The sequence below is a fragment of the Canis lupus genome, chromosome 35 (assembly GCF_003254725.2).
Source record: "Canis lupus dingo isolate Sandy chromosome 35, ASM325472v2, whole genome shotgun sequence".
Classification (NCBI taxonomy): domain Eukaryota; kingdom Metazoa; phylum Chordata; class Mammalia; order Carnivora; family Canidae; genus Canis; species Canis lupus.
In genome coordinates this window covers 5,316,665-5,329,664 of record NC_064277.1, presented here as the reverse complement: position 1 = coordinate 5,329,664, position 13,000 = coordinate 5,316,665, and the positions used below count along the sequence as shown (strand labels likewise).

Genomic DNA, 13,000 nt, shown 5'->3' with positions numbered 1-13,000 from the left:
GAACCTTTATATGATCAGAGAGAGATGATTCTAGCAGCAAGGGTCCCACCCTCTGTTCTGTGGCTATCCCGACCCCATCAGCAAGGACACAAAAGGTGCCCCCCAGGCCTGTGGTGCTCCCAGGCTCTTAGGGGCCTACGGCTTCATTAGGGGATGGGAAGGCAGCGAACGGCGCGGCGCTGGGTGTAAGGGACGAGAAACAGACGCAGCCCCTGACTTCAAGTAGCTCATAAACTACATAAAACAGAACGTCAGGGCGGTGTGGCTGGTGCTGCGACAGAACAGAAGGCCGGGGGTGCCCAGAGCACTTTTCCAAACATGGTCCGAGGCTGCAGCGCAGCTCTGCTAACAGCGTCCTGTCCGGGGCCTGGCAGAGAGCCTTTGGCAAACACAGCGCAGCTGGAGGAGCTGCGGCCGCCGGGAGGCCGTGTGCCCGCTGCAGGGGTGCGGGGCCTGCATGCGGCCAGGGAGGACCCCCGAACCGAGGGACCCCGGTCTCCAGCGACTCGCATTCTTCGCTACCTGGCTGCCTCCAGGGAGTCCTGGTGGTTGCTCGAAGTGTACCCCCATTTCTGAACCGAGAGTGTGTCTCAGAGGTCCCACCCAGTGGGGACACGCGCTTTCTGAGCTTCTAAAGTTTCTCTTTAGCCCAATCAGATGTGTGGAGGCGGGGTGAAGGGGGAAAGAGTAGAGAAAAGAGGCAAAAGACACATGACTCATAGAAGTAATATGTTTTCTAGGGAAAAAAAAAAAAGTCTTTGCTCCAAAATGTTTAAAAAGGAGATAGGGAGGGACGCCTGGGTGGCTCAGCGGTTGAGTATCTGCCTTCAGCTCAGGGCGTGATCCTGGGGTCCTGGGATCGAGTCCCACATCGGGTTCCCTGCAGGGGAGCCTGCTTCTCCCTCTGCTTATGTCTCTGCCTCTCTCTCTGTGTCTCTCACAAATGATTAAATAAAATATTTAAACAAAAACAAAAACAAAAAGGAGGTAGGGGACCACCCCACCAAGCCAAATGAGGATCTGAGTGTGAGATGCAGGCGTCCTACCCTGGAGATGGCAGGAGCGAGGGAGACCCTACATGTGAGGCCCAAACATCATGGACCCTCAGGGAAGGAGGGTCCCTGAGCAGCAACCATTTACCCACAGTCTGGAAGCCGTTCAACATTTTAGCAAGTCCGGTACCCACCGGCTGAATATCAGCTTTGCCCTATCCCCGGGCCAACAGAGACCCTGTGTTTTCTAGTGGTCCCCCTCCCCCAGACATTTCCAAGTATGCCCAGGAGTCCCTACACAGACGTCTCTCCTGGGCCTAGACCCTGCCAGTTTGGACGTCCTGCAGAAGGTGGTGGGTTCAAGATTAGGATATTGTGGGGGTGAGCCAGTCTAAGCAGAGGTACCATCCGCTGACTGCCCACACCTTACTGCCCGTCGCTGTGGGTGTCCACTGCCCCAACTACCCACCCCCTCCCCGCCCCGAGTGCTGGGTTGGAGGCCCGGCAAGCGTACCTTCTTAATTTATCTGGACCCAGTGCTCCCTCCAAGGACCCTCCCACCTCATTTTATTTTATTTTATTTTCTAGTTCACGCGAGTGTTTTTCTCTCCTGTCCATTTTGGTGCTCTTTTCAACCTGACTTGTGGATGGGGAGAGACAGAGGAGAGGCACTTAATCACGCATGTTGCTATACATCTGACCCCAGTGCTGTTTAAGGTTTAATATTCCCAGAAGGTTCCCAGGCCCTGGGAAAATAAGGATGTTGCTGACCATGTGTTTTAACATCCCTGGATACGGTGTAGCAGGTCCCCGTGGGGGATGGACGCAAAGGAATGCAAGGCAGCTGTTTAAAAGAAAGATCTGTGTCCTGACAGTAAAGATGCTGAGCTTGACAAAGGGCAAGTTGGAGAAAAAGTGTGGATTTTGATTTCTTGTTTCTCTCGTTTCACACCATTTCTTGCACGAGCCGGGTTTCGGCCCCTGAGATGGAGGTAGGGCAGCTGAGCGTGGGGTTGTTGCAGGGAAACCGTCTAGCAAACCGGGTCTGTAAGAGCTGTGAGCACAGCAGGGGAGGGGACACTTGGTCATCCTTGACTTCTGAATACCAAAAGGCATCGAACATCCTGTTTTCAAAGGAAGCCAGTAAATCCACACATTTCACAAGCCTGAATTTTAAAAAAGAATTATAAGTGCACCTTCTGGTTCATACTCTGGAAACTTTTTGCAGTGTTGTTTTGGTTTTTGTTTTTTGTTTTTTGTTTTTTTAACTTTTTGCAGTGTTGAGTGCCTCTTCTTTAACTCTATAGCCTTGACTTTGGATCTGCTGTGTTCATTGCCCTGGAAATTATGAATCAGTTACAGTGACAGATGCCTCCGTGCTCTCCTCAAACCTAGAAGCCCACAAAGTGAAAAACGTATAAAACCAAACAATAGTGTGAGTGACCATGCTCTGTACCGTCTGACCAGCTATGGTGCTGTCAGCCTTCTAAGGAGGGAGACAAAGCCAAACCAAATGAAATACAGTCAATCTGCAAGTCTCTAGAAACAGTTGTCTGAAGTGGTGGGTAATCATCTAACTCGGTATTTTTCTTTCTTTCTCTCTCCTCTCTCTCTCTCTTTTCTACCCTGACCTTTTCAGTTACATTTGTTTAAGCAAATGTAAAATCAGAATTGAGGGGCGCCTGGGTGGCTCAGTCAGTTAAGCGTCGGACTCTTGATTTCAGCTCAAGTCATGATGTCAGGGTTGTGAGATTGAGCCCCATGTCAGGCCCCACAGCGGTGTGGAGCCTGCTTAGGATTCTCTCTCCCCCTTTCCCTCTGCCCACCCCCTCTCTCTTTAAGGGGAAAAATACACACATACACACACACACACACAAAATCAGAATTGAACCAAGATGACTCTAAACAAAGGTCTCCCTAAAAGGACAAAATAGCACCTGATTATCTCAGAAAACTCTGTCAAGGATATTCTTGAAGCAAGTGATAAACATACAGTCCCGAGCTTGCTGGGCCCAGCACCGTCCCAGGAGGCCCCAGCCTAGGCCGTTGCCTACCTCGCAGCTACTGACAGCGGTGCCGGATGCCGGTCTTGCCGCTGTGGTTTTGTTGGCCTGAAGCACTGAGTTCAGGGGCCGAGGTGCAGCCGAGCGCAGCGCAGGAAGGCCAGCGTCTCTGGCATTTTGCCTGGGCACCTGTCACTGTCCTGGGTTTCACTCTGACGTGATATTTGGGTCCTAAGTTCGGGTCCCAGTTCCCAGAAGGGCCCGGCGACTGGGCTGCAGCGGTGCTGACCTGCCACACAGCGCGCTGGCCGTGTGCGTGCTTTCCTCTCTCAGAGCCTTGGTTATGCAGTGCCTGCCGTGACTCCAGGAGGCTCCCGTCCAGCGGCTGGCCGACCGTGTCCAGGGTCCCCCATGGTCGCCATGCCTCGGGCAGGGGAAGGAGAACATCGGGAATGGTAAGAACACAGCTAGGGCCTGTTTCCCGTATTGTAACTCTGCCCACCACGAGCAGTGGTGCAGCCTAGCAGGCAAACACTATCCACAAGTACCCAGTAGCTCTAAAGAACAGGGGTGGGAGGACTCCCTGGCTTTCATTAACAATGTGGCATCCTAGAGTAACACCGAGGTACAAAGACACCTGCCTCCCCCACCCTGGTCTTGTAGTCCATGGCCATACCTTCCGGAAGGGCTATGCCCAAAGAGTACCTGGGGGCTAAATATCAACCCTAGATTTTGGGGGGTTTTTTGGAGAAGTATTGGCTCACTGGAAAAAAAACTGATAAGTTTTAAATATTAATAATAAATGCTGAGCCTGAGTGCCCTTATATTTGTGCTTCTTCATCACTAAGGGGTGCCAATCAGAAGCAAGAGAATGGTGACATTCATGAACCTCCCCCTCTCCCCCCCACCCCGCCCACCTCCCTAATGAGAAACTCTGAGTGGGGCCCGGCCATGTGTATCCTTGAAAGCTGACCCTGTGGTTCTGAGGCCCGTCTTGTTAGGAACCACTGCCTTACATGTATATTTGTTCAAAAAGACTCATTCCTGCAGAGGGGACAGCATGCTTGTCCGAATGGGAACCCCTGCCGGCTGCCCATGACTTCAGGCTCTTTGAGGCCACAATTTTCTGAGACCCATTACAATGGTTTGATTTCCTTTACTCTGATGGCCTGGGATACAAAAGAAAGAGGCCATCTCTTGGTGGGCTTTTTAAAAAATTTTTAACTGAACATCAGACATGCAGAAAAACAACAGAATGGCCTAGAAATCTGACAATGGTGGATAAGAGATAGGGCAACCATATAATTCATCACAAATGGGGACCCTTGAGAGTGAAAGAAGGCTCTATTAATAATCACACTGGGACAATAGGTGTAAGCCGGGGATCCGGTCATGCTGATGAGAGGACACAGTCCTGTATCTGGGGTGTCTCTTGTCCCTACCAGCAAAGACGAAACATACTAAGTATTAATTGTGACAGGGGAAGTAGAGAGGAGATAGGAATTTGTTCACCGCCCTGCCAGGAATATCACAGAAAAAATAAGAGGTCAGTTCCTCACCACCACCCTCCACATTAGAAATATCTAGTATCTAAAATTCAAGGCCCACAGAGCTGAATGGAGATAGAGCATGTGTAGAGAAAGGAAACACAACAAGATTCATCTCTGGATTCTTTGGACTGGCCTTCTTTCTCTGCTGTACATCTATCTGTGGACTGACCTCTCAAAGATCTAGCTTGACCACTTCATACATTCTTCTATTTCATAAAGCGATGGCAAATTCAAAAGCAATAATGTTTTGTTACTATATAAAAACATTTTGAAAAACAAGGCTACCAAATTCTAGAAAGAAAAAGCGTATGCATCAAGACCTATTTTTAGAGGAAGACCGTGTGACCTCTATTCCTAAGTTTGGATCTTACCTCTTACTGCTAAAGAGAAAAGACTGGAAAAATTATATATAATTTCACGTATCCCTATTTCAGTTTGCTTCTTTAAAAACTTATTAGGAGGGACGACTGGGTGGCTCAGCAGTTGAGCATTTGCCTTTGTCCCAGGGCATGATCATAGGGTCCCGGGATTGAGTCCCACATTGCTCTCCCTGCATGGAGCCTGCTTCTCTATCTGCCTATATGTCTTCCTCTGTGTGTGTGTGTGTGTGTGTGTGTCTCATGAATAAATAAATAAAATCTAAAAAAAAAAAAAAAACTTACTAGGAAACCAAGTATGATAAAATAGCCTATTTGGAAAATGGATGTCATAGCAGTTGCTCTACTATGGCAAGGCTGTGACAGGGACTCTCCACACTGGAAGCTCACTGGGAGAATCATTGAGCAAGTTGCAGGCAGCATGGAAAACTGTCTGACATCATTATAGGTCAGAGGAGGGGCACAGATGTCCTGCCTGCCTTCCATGGGTCAAGCAGACAGGCAGCAGTCAACAGAACATGTGTTCTGACAAGGAGGCTGAAAGCTGAAATTCTGCTATCAAAGATACACTTATGTTGGTGGTTCGTAGGTTTTGGGTGGACTCTCCAAAGCCCTGATCAAGTGTAACTGTCTTCGGGAATTAAAAAGATGTCTCTCAACCAGGTGTGTCGGGAGGCACTCAAAGGCATAGGGTAAATAAAATGCATTTTCTCAAAGGGCCAGAGTTGAAGAAACACTTTTATAAAATGAGTATAAATATATAGTGGAACAGAATACACCATTTACATGAAACTCACTAGGAGACTGCAAAGAAATGTTCTAGTTACCTAGTTCCTACATCCTCTTCAAGCTAAGCCCCAAGCCCTCATGAGTATGAATTTGTGTATTAACTACCTCTGTTTGGTAAGGCCTAGTTTCTAGCTTATTTCTCTCTCCTTGGGCCCTTGCCAACTGTTTCAATCATATCTCAAAAATGCTTTAATATCTTTCTCATCAAAATATTCTTTCCTATTTTTGACTTTGTATTCATTCAAATAAGCATGAAAGTTGTTTCCTCAAATGTCTCAAAAAGACCCCATTGGGGTTTTTATTATCATGTTCAACATAAGTTAATTTGGCAAGATATTGACATTGTCATATGATTCAGTCTTTCCATGAACATGGTATATCTTATTTCATTCAAATTCATTTTATATTTTTAAGTTTTATCATTTTGATTCTTAAAGCCTTACACATTCTTTTTAGGGTTATGTCTGGATCTGTTGTTTTGTTGTTGTTGTGACTGTTGTTACTGTCTTTTCTCCTCATATTTCAGTGTGATCCACTGAGATCCTGGCTTCTTATATTGGAAGGGCATGCCCATCTGAGCAATTACACTCCTTCCAAATGTGGAATATAAATACCAAAGATGGGGTTTGCCTGTAGAAAGCCTTAAATTGATGATGATAGTGGTATCTTCCTCAAAGTTGTTGTGAGATAGGAAGAATTAAATACTTTTAATTAATTGATTTAATTAAATGCTTAGAACAGTGCCTGGCACACAGTAAATGCTCATTAAATATGACTGTTACCTCTCGTCATCATTATCATCATGAGCTGTAATGGTGCAATCAGTACAATGCGAGAGGCAAGATTTGTCCCTCTCCCCTGTTGGACAGGGAACCATCTCTGCCTGGGTGGTTTTACCATCCTCAGAGAGGTAAGAGAGCAGGGACCATCCGTCCCTAGGCTTCTCCAGCAAAGCCAGGAGAGTCAGCATCTCTCCCCTAACTTATCAGTGCCTAGGGCACCTCCTCACACCGGACCGCTCTGATGACCAGCTGGAAGCATCATGGGCCTACTGGACAGGAAGCCCTGGCCCAGAGCAGAGATGACGAGAGTCCATCAGTCCTCCAGTCCAGCCCAGGAAGCTCAAGTTCAAACCCAGGAAGTGGTGTCAGGTATCACCGACACCCTCTGCACAGTGTGACAGTGTTTAACAATTACAGAATCATAGACTCTTGCAGCCAGGGGGTGAGGAGACTTCAAAATCTTTGAGGTCAGGATCTGACACCCTGTGGTATTCCTGTGGACAGCAGACGGGGTATGCACAATGCCGTGTGCATCAGTAACGTGACAAGCCATGACTACATGCCCGCTACCATTCTTATTTAATCCTCTCACCAACGTGATGACAGCTCATGTCATTGAGCCTTAGGAAGTATCTGGGGCAATTGGTACATTTTCTTCCAGTCTCGTATCGCATTTGATTCTCATAACAACGGCGTGAAAAAGGCAGGAAATAGCAGAGGCCCCACTGCGGCCCTCCCACCGCCCCCACCCCTTGTGGCGAGCCCAGCAGCTCTGAGTCTAAATCAGATTGAGATGTGTTGCACAGGAGACAGTGCACTGCTGCAGATGAGTGAGCAATGAAGACATGAAACATTGTACTGAATTCTTTTCTCGGATCCTCCTCCTTCCTCCCCAGCAGGTTATTTGCCTAATGAGTCTCAGAGCTCATAAGTGTTTCTAGGCCATCCAGCCATCCCATCTACTTGCAGTTGAGTAAGCTGTGTATTTTTCTAATGGACTCTAATGCCAGCTCCTGAAGTTTATAGAATAAGAGTGTGATCAGCTTTAATGACCAATTTATGCGTGGTAATATTTGGATGTGGCTGGCTAAGCCCATCGGGGCTTCTGGAAAGGCTGTAAATTGAAGCTGGTAACTGTACTTCCTCACTTCATTGACCGGTTCCTCTCACCTCCAGCTCAGAAGCAACATGCTCCGTCATTAGCACCACAGCATCCATCCCCAAGCTGCCCGCCCCCCCATGTGTGCTCACACAGTTTATAGCCCAAATACATGCAACAGAACTATTACGTAAACATTTATTGCCTCGCCTCTATCCTTCTCATTGAGATGACTTTTTAATATTTCCTCCCTGTGTGAACTGAATATTTCTCCTCCATCTTCTGTAATTGCTCTGGGTTAATCCCTTATAGCCTTGGATTACAGCTTTAAACTTTCTGCTGGGCCAAATTTAAGTCATTTTATTTTCCTTAACAGCGAGTGAGCATTCTTATTACAATGAAATGGTCCTATTGCTTTTATCAACTTGCCTTTATCAATTCCACTAGTAGCTCACTACCAAAGCACTGTGTAATTACTTAACAGATCTAGGTTTCAGAACTAGTGGACCTAGAGCCTTGGTTATAAACCAGGGATACTAGACCCCGTTATTTTTAGTTACCGGGTACTCACTGAGCACTTCCTATGCGCCTAGCACTGTCCTAAACTATGCTGTGAAAGTAACTAAGTCGGAACAAGCAGCATGTGAGTCCCTCCTTTGTCCCTGGCAGTCACTGATGCTCACGCAAAGGAACTGATGCAGACACGCAGACACATGCAGTAAGTGCTCCCAGGACTGAGAGAGAGAGCAAGAGGGAGCGAGAGAGCCCTTCCTGCAGAGGGGACCCAGGGAAGCTTCATCCATTCGCCCCAAGGGTGGGCAGCCTTTTGTGTGGTGGACCTGGAATGAGCCTTTCTTGGGAGAGGAGTCTCAGAAAGAGAAGTTGGAAGACCCAGAGTCTCACGGCAGTCAGTGAGAAGTTCTGTGCTACTTGGGGGGGGGGGGGGGGGGGGGGTCACCAGAGGACTGTGGCTCTCAGACCACAGGGCCTGGACAGATATTAATTGGTATGCTCTCTTCACATCATTAACAATAAGATCTGATTTCATTTTTTTCCCCAAAAGCCATAAAAGTGTTGTATTTGAATGGAATTTTTTTTAATATAATTCCTATGTCTGTCAAAATGGGCTGCAAACTTGAAGGTTTGTGGAGGGAGGTGGTTCCTTTTTTTTTTAATTTATTTTAAAATTTTTATTTAAATTCAACTTAATTATTATTAGTTTCAGAGTTAGAATTTAGGGATTCTTCAGTTGCATATAACACCCAGTGCTCATTACTTCACGTGCCCTTCTTCATGCCCATCACCCCATTACCATGTCCCTCCACCCACCTCCCTCCAGTGACCCTCAGTTTGTTTCCTGTAGTTAAGAGTCTCCTATGGTTTGTCTCCCTCTCTGTGTTTGTTTTTTTCTTTTTCTGAAGGTTTTAAGTTCCCTAAAGCCTGAGCTCTTTGGATCGCCCCTCACTCTTCATTCTGTGGTTTTCTTTGGAGCCTTTTACGTGGCGCTGCTTGCAACCAAGTCACCCCATATCACATCTGCATTTTTTTCAAGAGAGCACCCATCCCCCAAAGGTTCCATCCTTTGGATTGGTGGACTAGGAGAACCACTGGTGTGTTAACTGGATCCCTTGAGGCTTAGGAATAGAAGAGAAAGGCCACACAACAGGAGAACCCTGTGTCCTTCTTGTAGCCCACCCATCAAGAGGGTGGCTGTGAACACAAAGTGAGCTGTGTGGGAGGAGACATGTTTATTTTGCAGCATAATAAACATGCTACTGGATCTTCAGACAGTCCACCACGGAGACCACCTTTTCTCAGGGTATCCGCACACGTGGCTTGACACTGGGCCTCTCAGGGGTCACCCAACTGCTCTGAAAGGTGTGTGAGGTGGGTCCTGGAGACCCAACAAGTAGTAAGAGAGGCTGAGGGGTGGAAGGAGTCCATCTGGTTCTATCTCTGTCCAGCATATAAATTGCTTCTCCATCCTCACCTTCTCCTCCTTACAGAGAATTGACAGCTTCCCAAGTCAGCCATTTCCATTTTTTGACAACCCTGTGAAAGAGTTCTTCCTTATGCTGGATCGTAACTTCTCCTTGGCACTAGAGCCCTGACAAAACACTGATGAATTCAGTCAAGCACTCATGGATATTGAGTGATTGTCGACATTTCTAAGAGGGGGTTCCTGATAAACCCTTCCCAGATCAATGAAATATAAAACAAGTTCCCAGGCAAATGAACCGCTTGAGCAGTTAATCAAATTAATTTTTATTAACCTCGACATCCCCCCAAAAAATAATGATTTTTTTTCTTCCTTTTAAAATAATTGATATTTTAGCCTTTCTTCTAAAAAAGCATTGCTAGTGGACCCGTGTGTCTGTTGAGGTTAGCACATGAAAATAAAACCCTATAGCACCCAGTGTGGTGAGCACCGTTGCCCTGCCTCCGCTCTGGAGTAGGGGGCCTACGGCTTCTGCTCGCCCCACAGCTATTCCAGCTCATCGAGAAGAGAAGTCAGGACAAGCCTGTGCTCCACTCATCCTGAAATCTCATCCAGCTAATCTCACACCTCAGAGTGGTTTATGACTTCACTGTCAGAGTGTGGCCCACAGAATCCCAGGCCTGCCCTCTCTGCTTGCATCGGAAGCCATATGTGTTCTTTACGTTGACAAGAGGAAGGGAGACTGAAGGCACAGGAGCAGAGCTCGTCCCCGACTTCTGTTAGGAATGGGGCAGAGCACTCATGCTCCACAACCACCACTCACTTCTTTCTTTTATCAAATTAAGGAATTCACTTGTAGTGAAAATATCTACACGATCATCCTCATCGCCCTAAATCTCCACTCTGTACTTTAGCTTTCTTTTATCAATAACCTGGCTGCTCTGACCTCTTTGTTCACATTCTCCTGGCACCAGGATGCTTGTGAGTCCCCAGTGCTCCTGGGCCATTGGGACACCTCTACGTAAGGGTGTGCTGGAGGACATAACCAATGGTGTGGGAAAATGGGAAAGTTCAGATGGTCTGTTGGGGTGTCAACAGGGAAGACAGTGATGTAGTAGCATCGTATGGTGACAGGTGGTAGCCATACTTTGTGGTGAGCATAACAGAAGATACGGAAAAGTTGAACCATTATGTTGTACACCTTAAACCATGTAAGATGCTGTGTCAACTCTACTCCAATAAAAAAATAAAATAGATGGGGCACCTGAGTGGCTCAGTCAGTTAAGTATCTGGCTCTTGATTTCAGCTCAGGTCATGATCTCAGGGTTGTGAGATCGAGGCCTGTGTCAGGCTTCACACTCAGTGGCAAGTCTGTTTGAGGATTCTCTCTCTCCCTCTCCTTCTGCCCCTCCCCACAGAGCTCTCACACTCTCTCTCTCTCTCTCTCTAAAATCAGTAATTCAAGAAGTCATTTTTTAAAACAGAATGGAATATTAAAGCAAGATGGGAAAGCCACCTGAGAGTCTTGGTGCTGCAGCACCCACCTAGGACAGTGGGAACATGTGGGCACTAACAGCAACACTCAGTTTAGGAGGACACTGAGAAAGGAAAGGTCAGGAAAGACAAGAGGCGATGTAAACCCCTGTTCTAGCCCAACACGGCCAAGACCCATCTCTGCTTTATGCTGAAAGCCTTTGCTTACGGAAGAACCAGTTCTAAAGGAAGGGGGTCCTGTTCGGTGAGGAGCTGCCGTCACCCACATCTAGACGGCTCTCCCTCCGGGCCACCAGCCGCAGAACCTGGTGGACGGTCTCAGCTAGCCCAGGACATTCCAGGAAACCAAGGCCATGGCTGCTGGTGCCATTTCAAAGGCGAGGAAGAATGACCGTGGATCTCTAACTTGTCCTCACAAGGAAGTGGGATTGGAGGGTGTGGGGAGTCGGCAAAGGCCAACCTGGTGACGACCCTCGGCCTCACGATGCAGTTTCCCACAGGAACAGCCCTGGGATGGCAGAGGCTGGCATTTAAATGTTAGAAATGCTTTTTCTGACCTTTCGCAGCTAATGGAGTCTGTGTCTTTCTCTGCCTTCAGGTCCACATCGGCCAAATGTATTCGACTGACAAGCTGATCATTGAGAATCAAGAGAAGCCTAGGACCTAGGGAGCCGGGGCCAGCCGCCACGGGCAGCGGAGGGCTGCCTTCAGCATCCATCCTGCGCTTGGCCGGCTCCCCACAGACCGCAGGTGGCCTCCTCCAACGATAGCCTCTCGCTCCGCCTGCCCTCGAGGAGCTGATAAACTGAGTCCGGTGTCCATTCCTCGGCAGCCTTAGTGAAAAGGGTGGCTGTGTCTCCTTGATTCAGGTGTTAGAATGAAGAAGTGGCGCTCACTCGGAACACTGCTGTGTATTGTCGCGTCTCCTCTCCTCTGTATCTCTCCACCACTTGTATAGAGCGCCTCCGCCCTCTGTTTCTTGGTTGACAATAAACAGAATCGTCTCCCTGAGCCTTCTTGCACCAGAATGTTCCCGATAATGAAGGCACTCCCGCTTTCCACTGAGGCAGGTCCTGCAGAGGGTGGTGGGGACCCAGCAGGACGGTCCCTTTGGTGAAGGCACGTCTAGGCACCCAAGATTTGGAGGGCTGTGGGGAAGAGGGCAGGGCCAGAGGGGTAGAGGGTGCATCCTGCAGTTTATCCCCTGTGTGACCGCAGAGGGGCCCGCATGTGGCTTCATGCATGGGCACAGGATCCTGCCGACCTGCTGCTCAGAGTGTGGGCCCCACCCGGGCGCTTGCTGGAGATGCGGAATCTCAAACCCTACCCCCAACATTTTGAATCAGAATCCTAAGTCTAACACATCCAAGTGACCTTAGTGCCCGCCAAGGTTGGGGAAGGGCCACTCGGCACTGCTTCCCAGAGTTAGCTTCCCGGACAGAGCCATGAGCACTTGAGAATTGGAGTGGGGTTTTTTTGTTTTTATTTTATTTTTTTTTTAAGATTTTATTTATTTATTCATGAGAATACACAGAGAGAGAGAGAGAGGGGCAGAGACACAGGCAGAGGGAGAAGCAGGCTCCATGCGGGGAGCCCGACGCGGGACTCGATCCCAGGTCTCCAGGATCACGCCCTGGGCCGAAGACGGCGCTAAACCACTGAGCCACCGGGCAGCCCAGAGTTTTTTTAAAAGCAGTTTCTTGGCACATCCCTCCCCTCAGTTCTGACTTAGTAAGTAAGATGTGAGGCACGATCATTTATATTTACATGCTTAAAAGTCCCCTCATGTCTTTAATGTCTAGTTGGTTTGCGGGAGCTCTGCTTTTTGAGGATGTTGCAGGTAATAAAGATATTTGTGTGCATTTAGCCGTGGAAACACATCAGCTAAAAATAGAAGAAGAAGGTATTAAATAACTTACTTGATATCTAGGGTTTTATAGGGAACCCAGATACTATCTGAGTGACTTGTTTACCT

General features: G+C 47.9%; 1 protein-coding gene across 5 annotated transcripts in view; it reads left to right on the top strand.

Moving 5' to 3' along the window:
* LYRM4 (LYR motif containing 4) overlaps positions 1-12,036 on the top strand; it is a 159,850-nt gene extending 147,814 nt beyond the window's left edge. For 4 of the 5 annotated variants that reach the window (XM_049105992.1, XM_049105996.1, XM_049105991.1 and 1 more), the window contains one exon: positions 11,624-12,036. In XM_049105992.1, coding sequence (XP_048961949.1) covers positions 11,624-11,652 — 29 coding nt within the window. In that variant the 3' untranslated portion in view covers positions 11,653-12,036. The remainder of the gene's footprint in view (positions 1-11,623) is intronic. The other variant, XR_007408414.1, reaches the window with a different exon arrangement.
* The last annotated feature ends 964 nt before the right edge of the window (positions 12,037-13,000 follow it).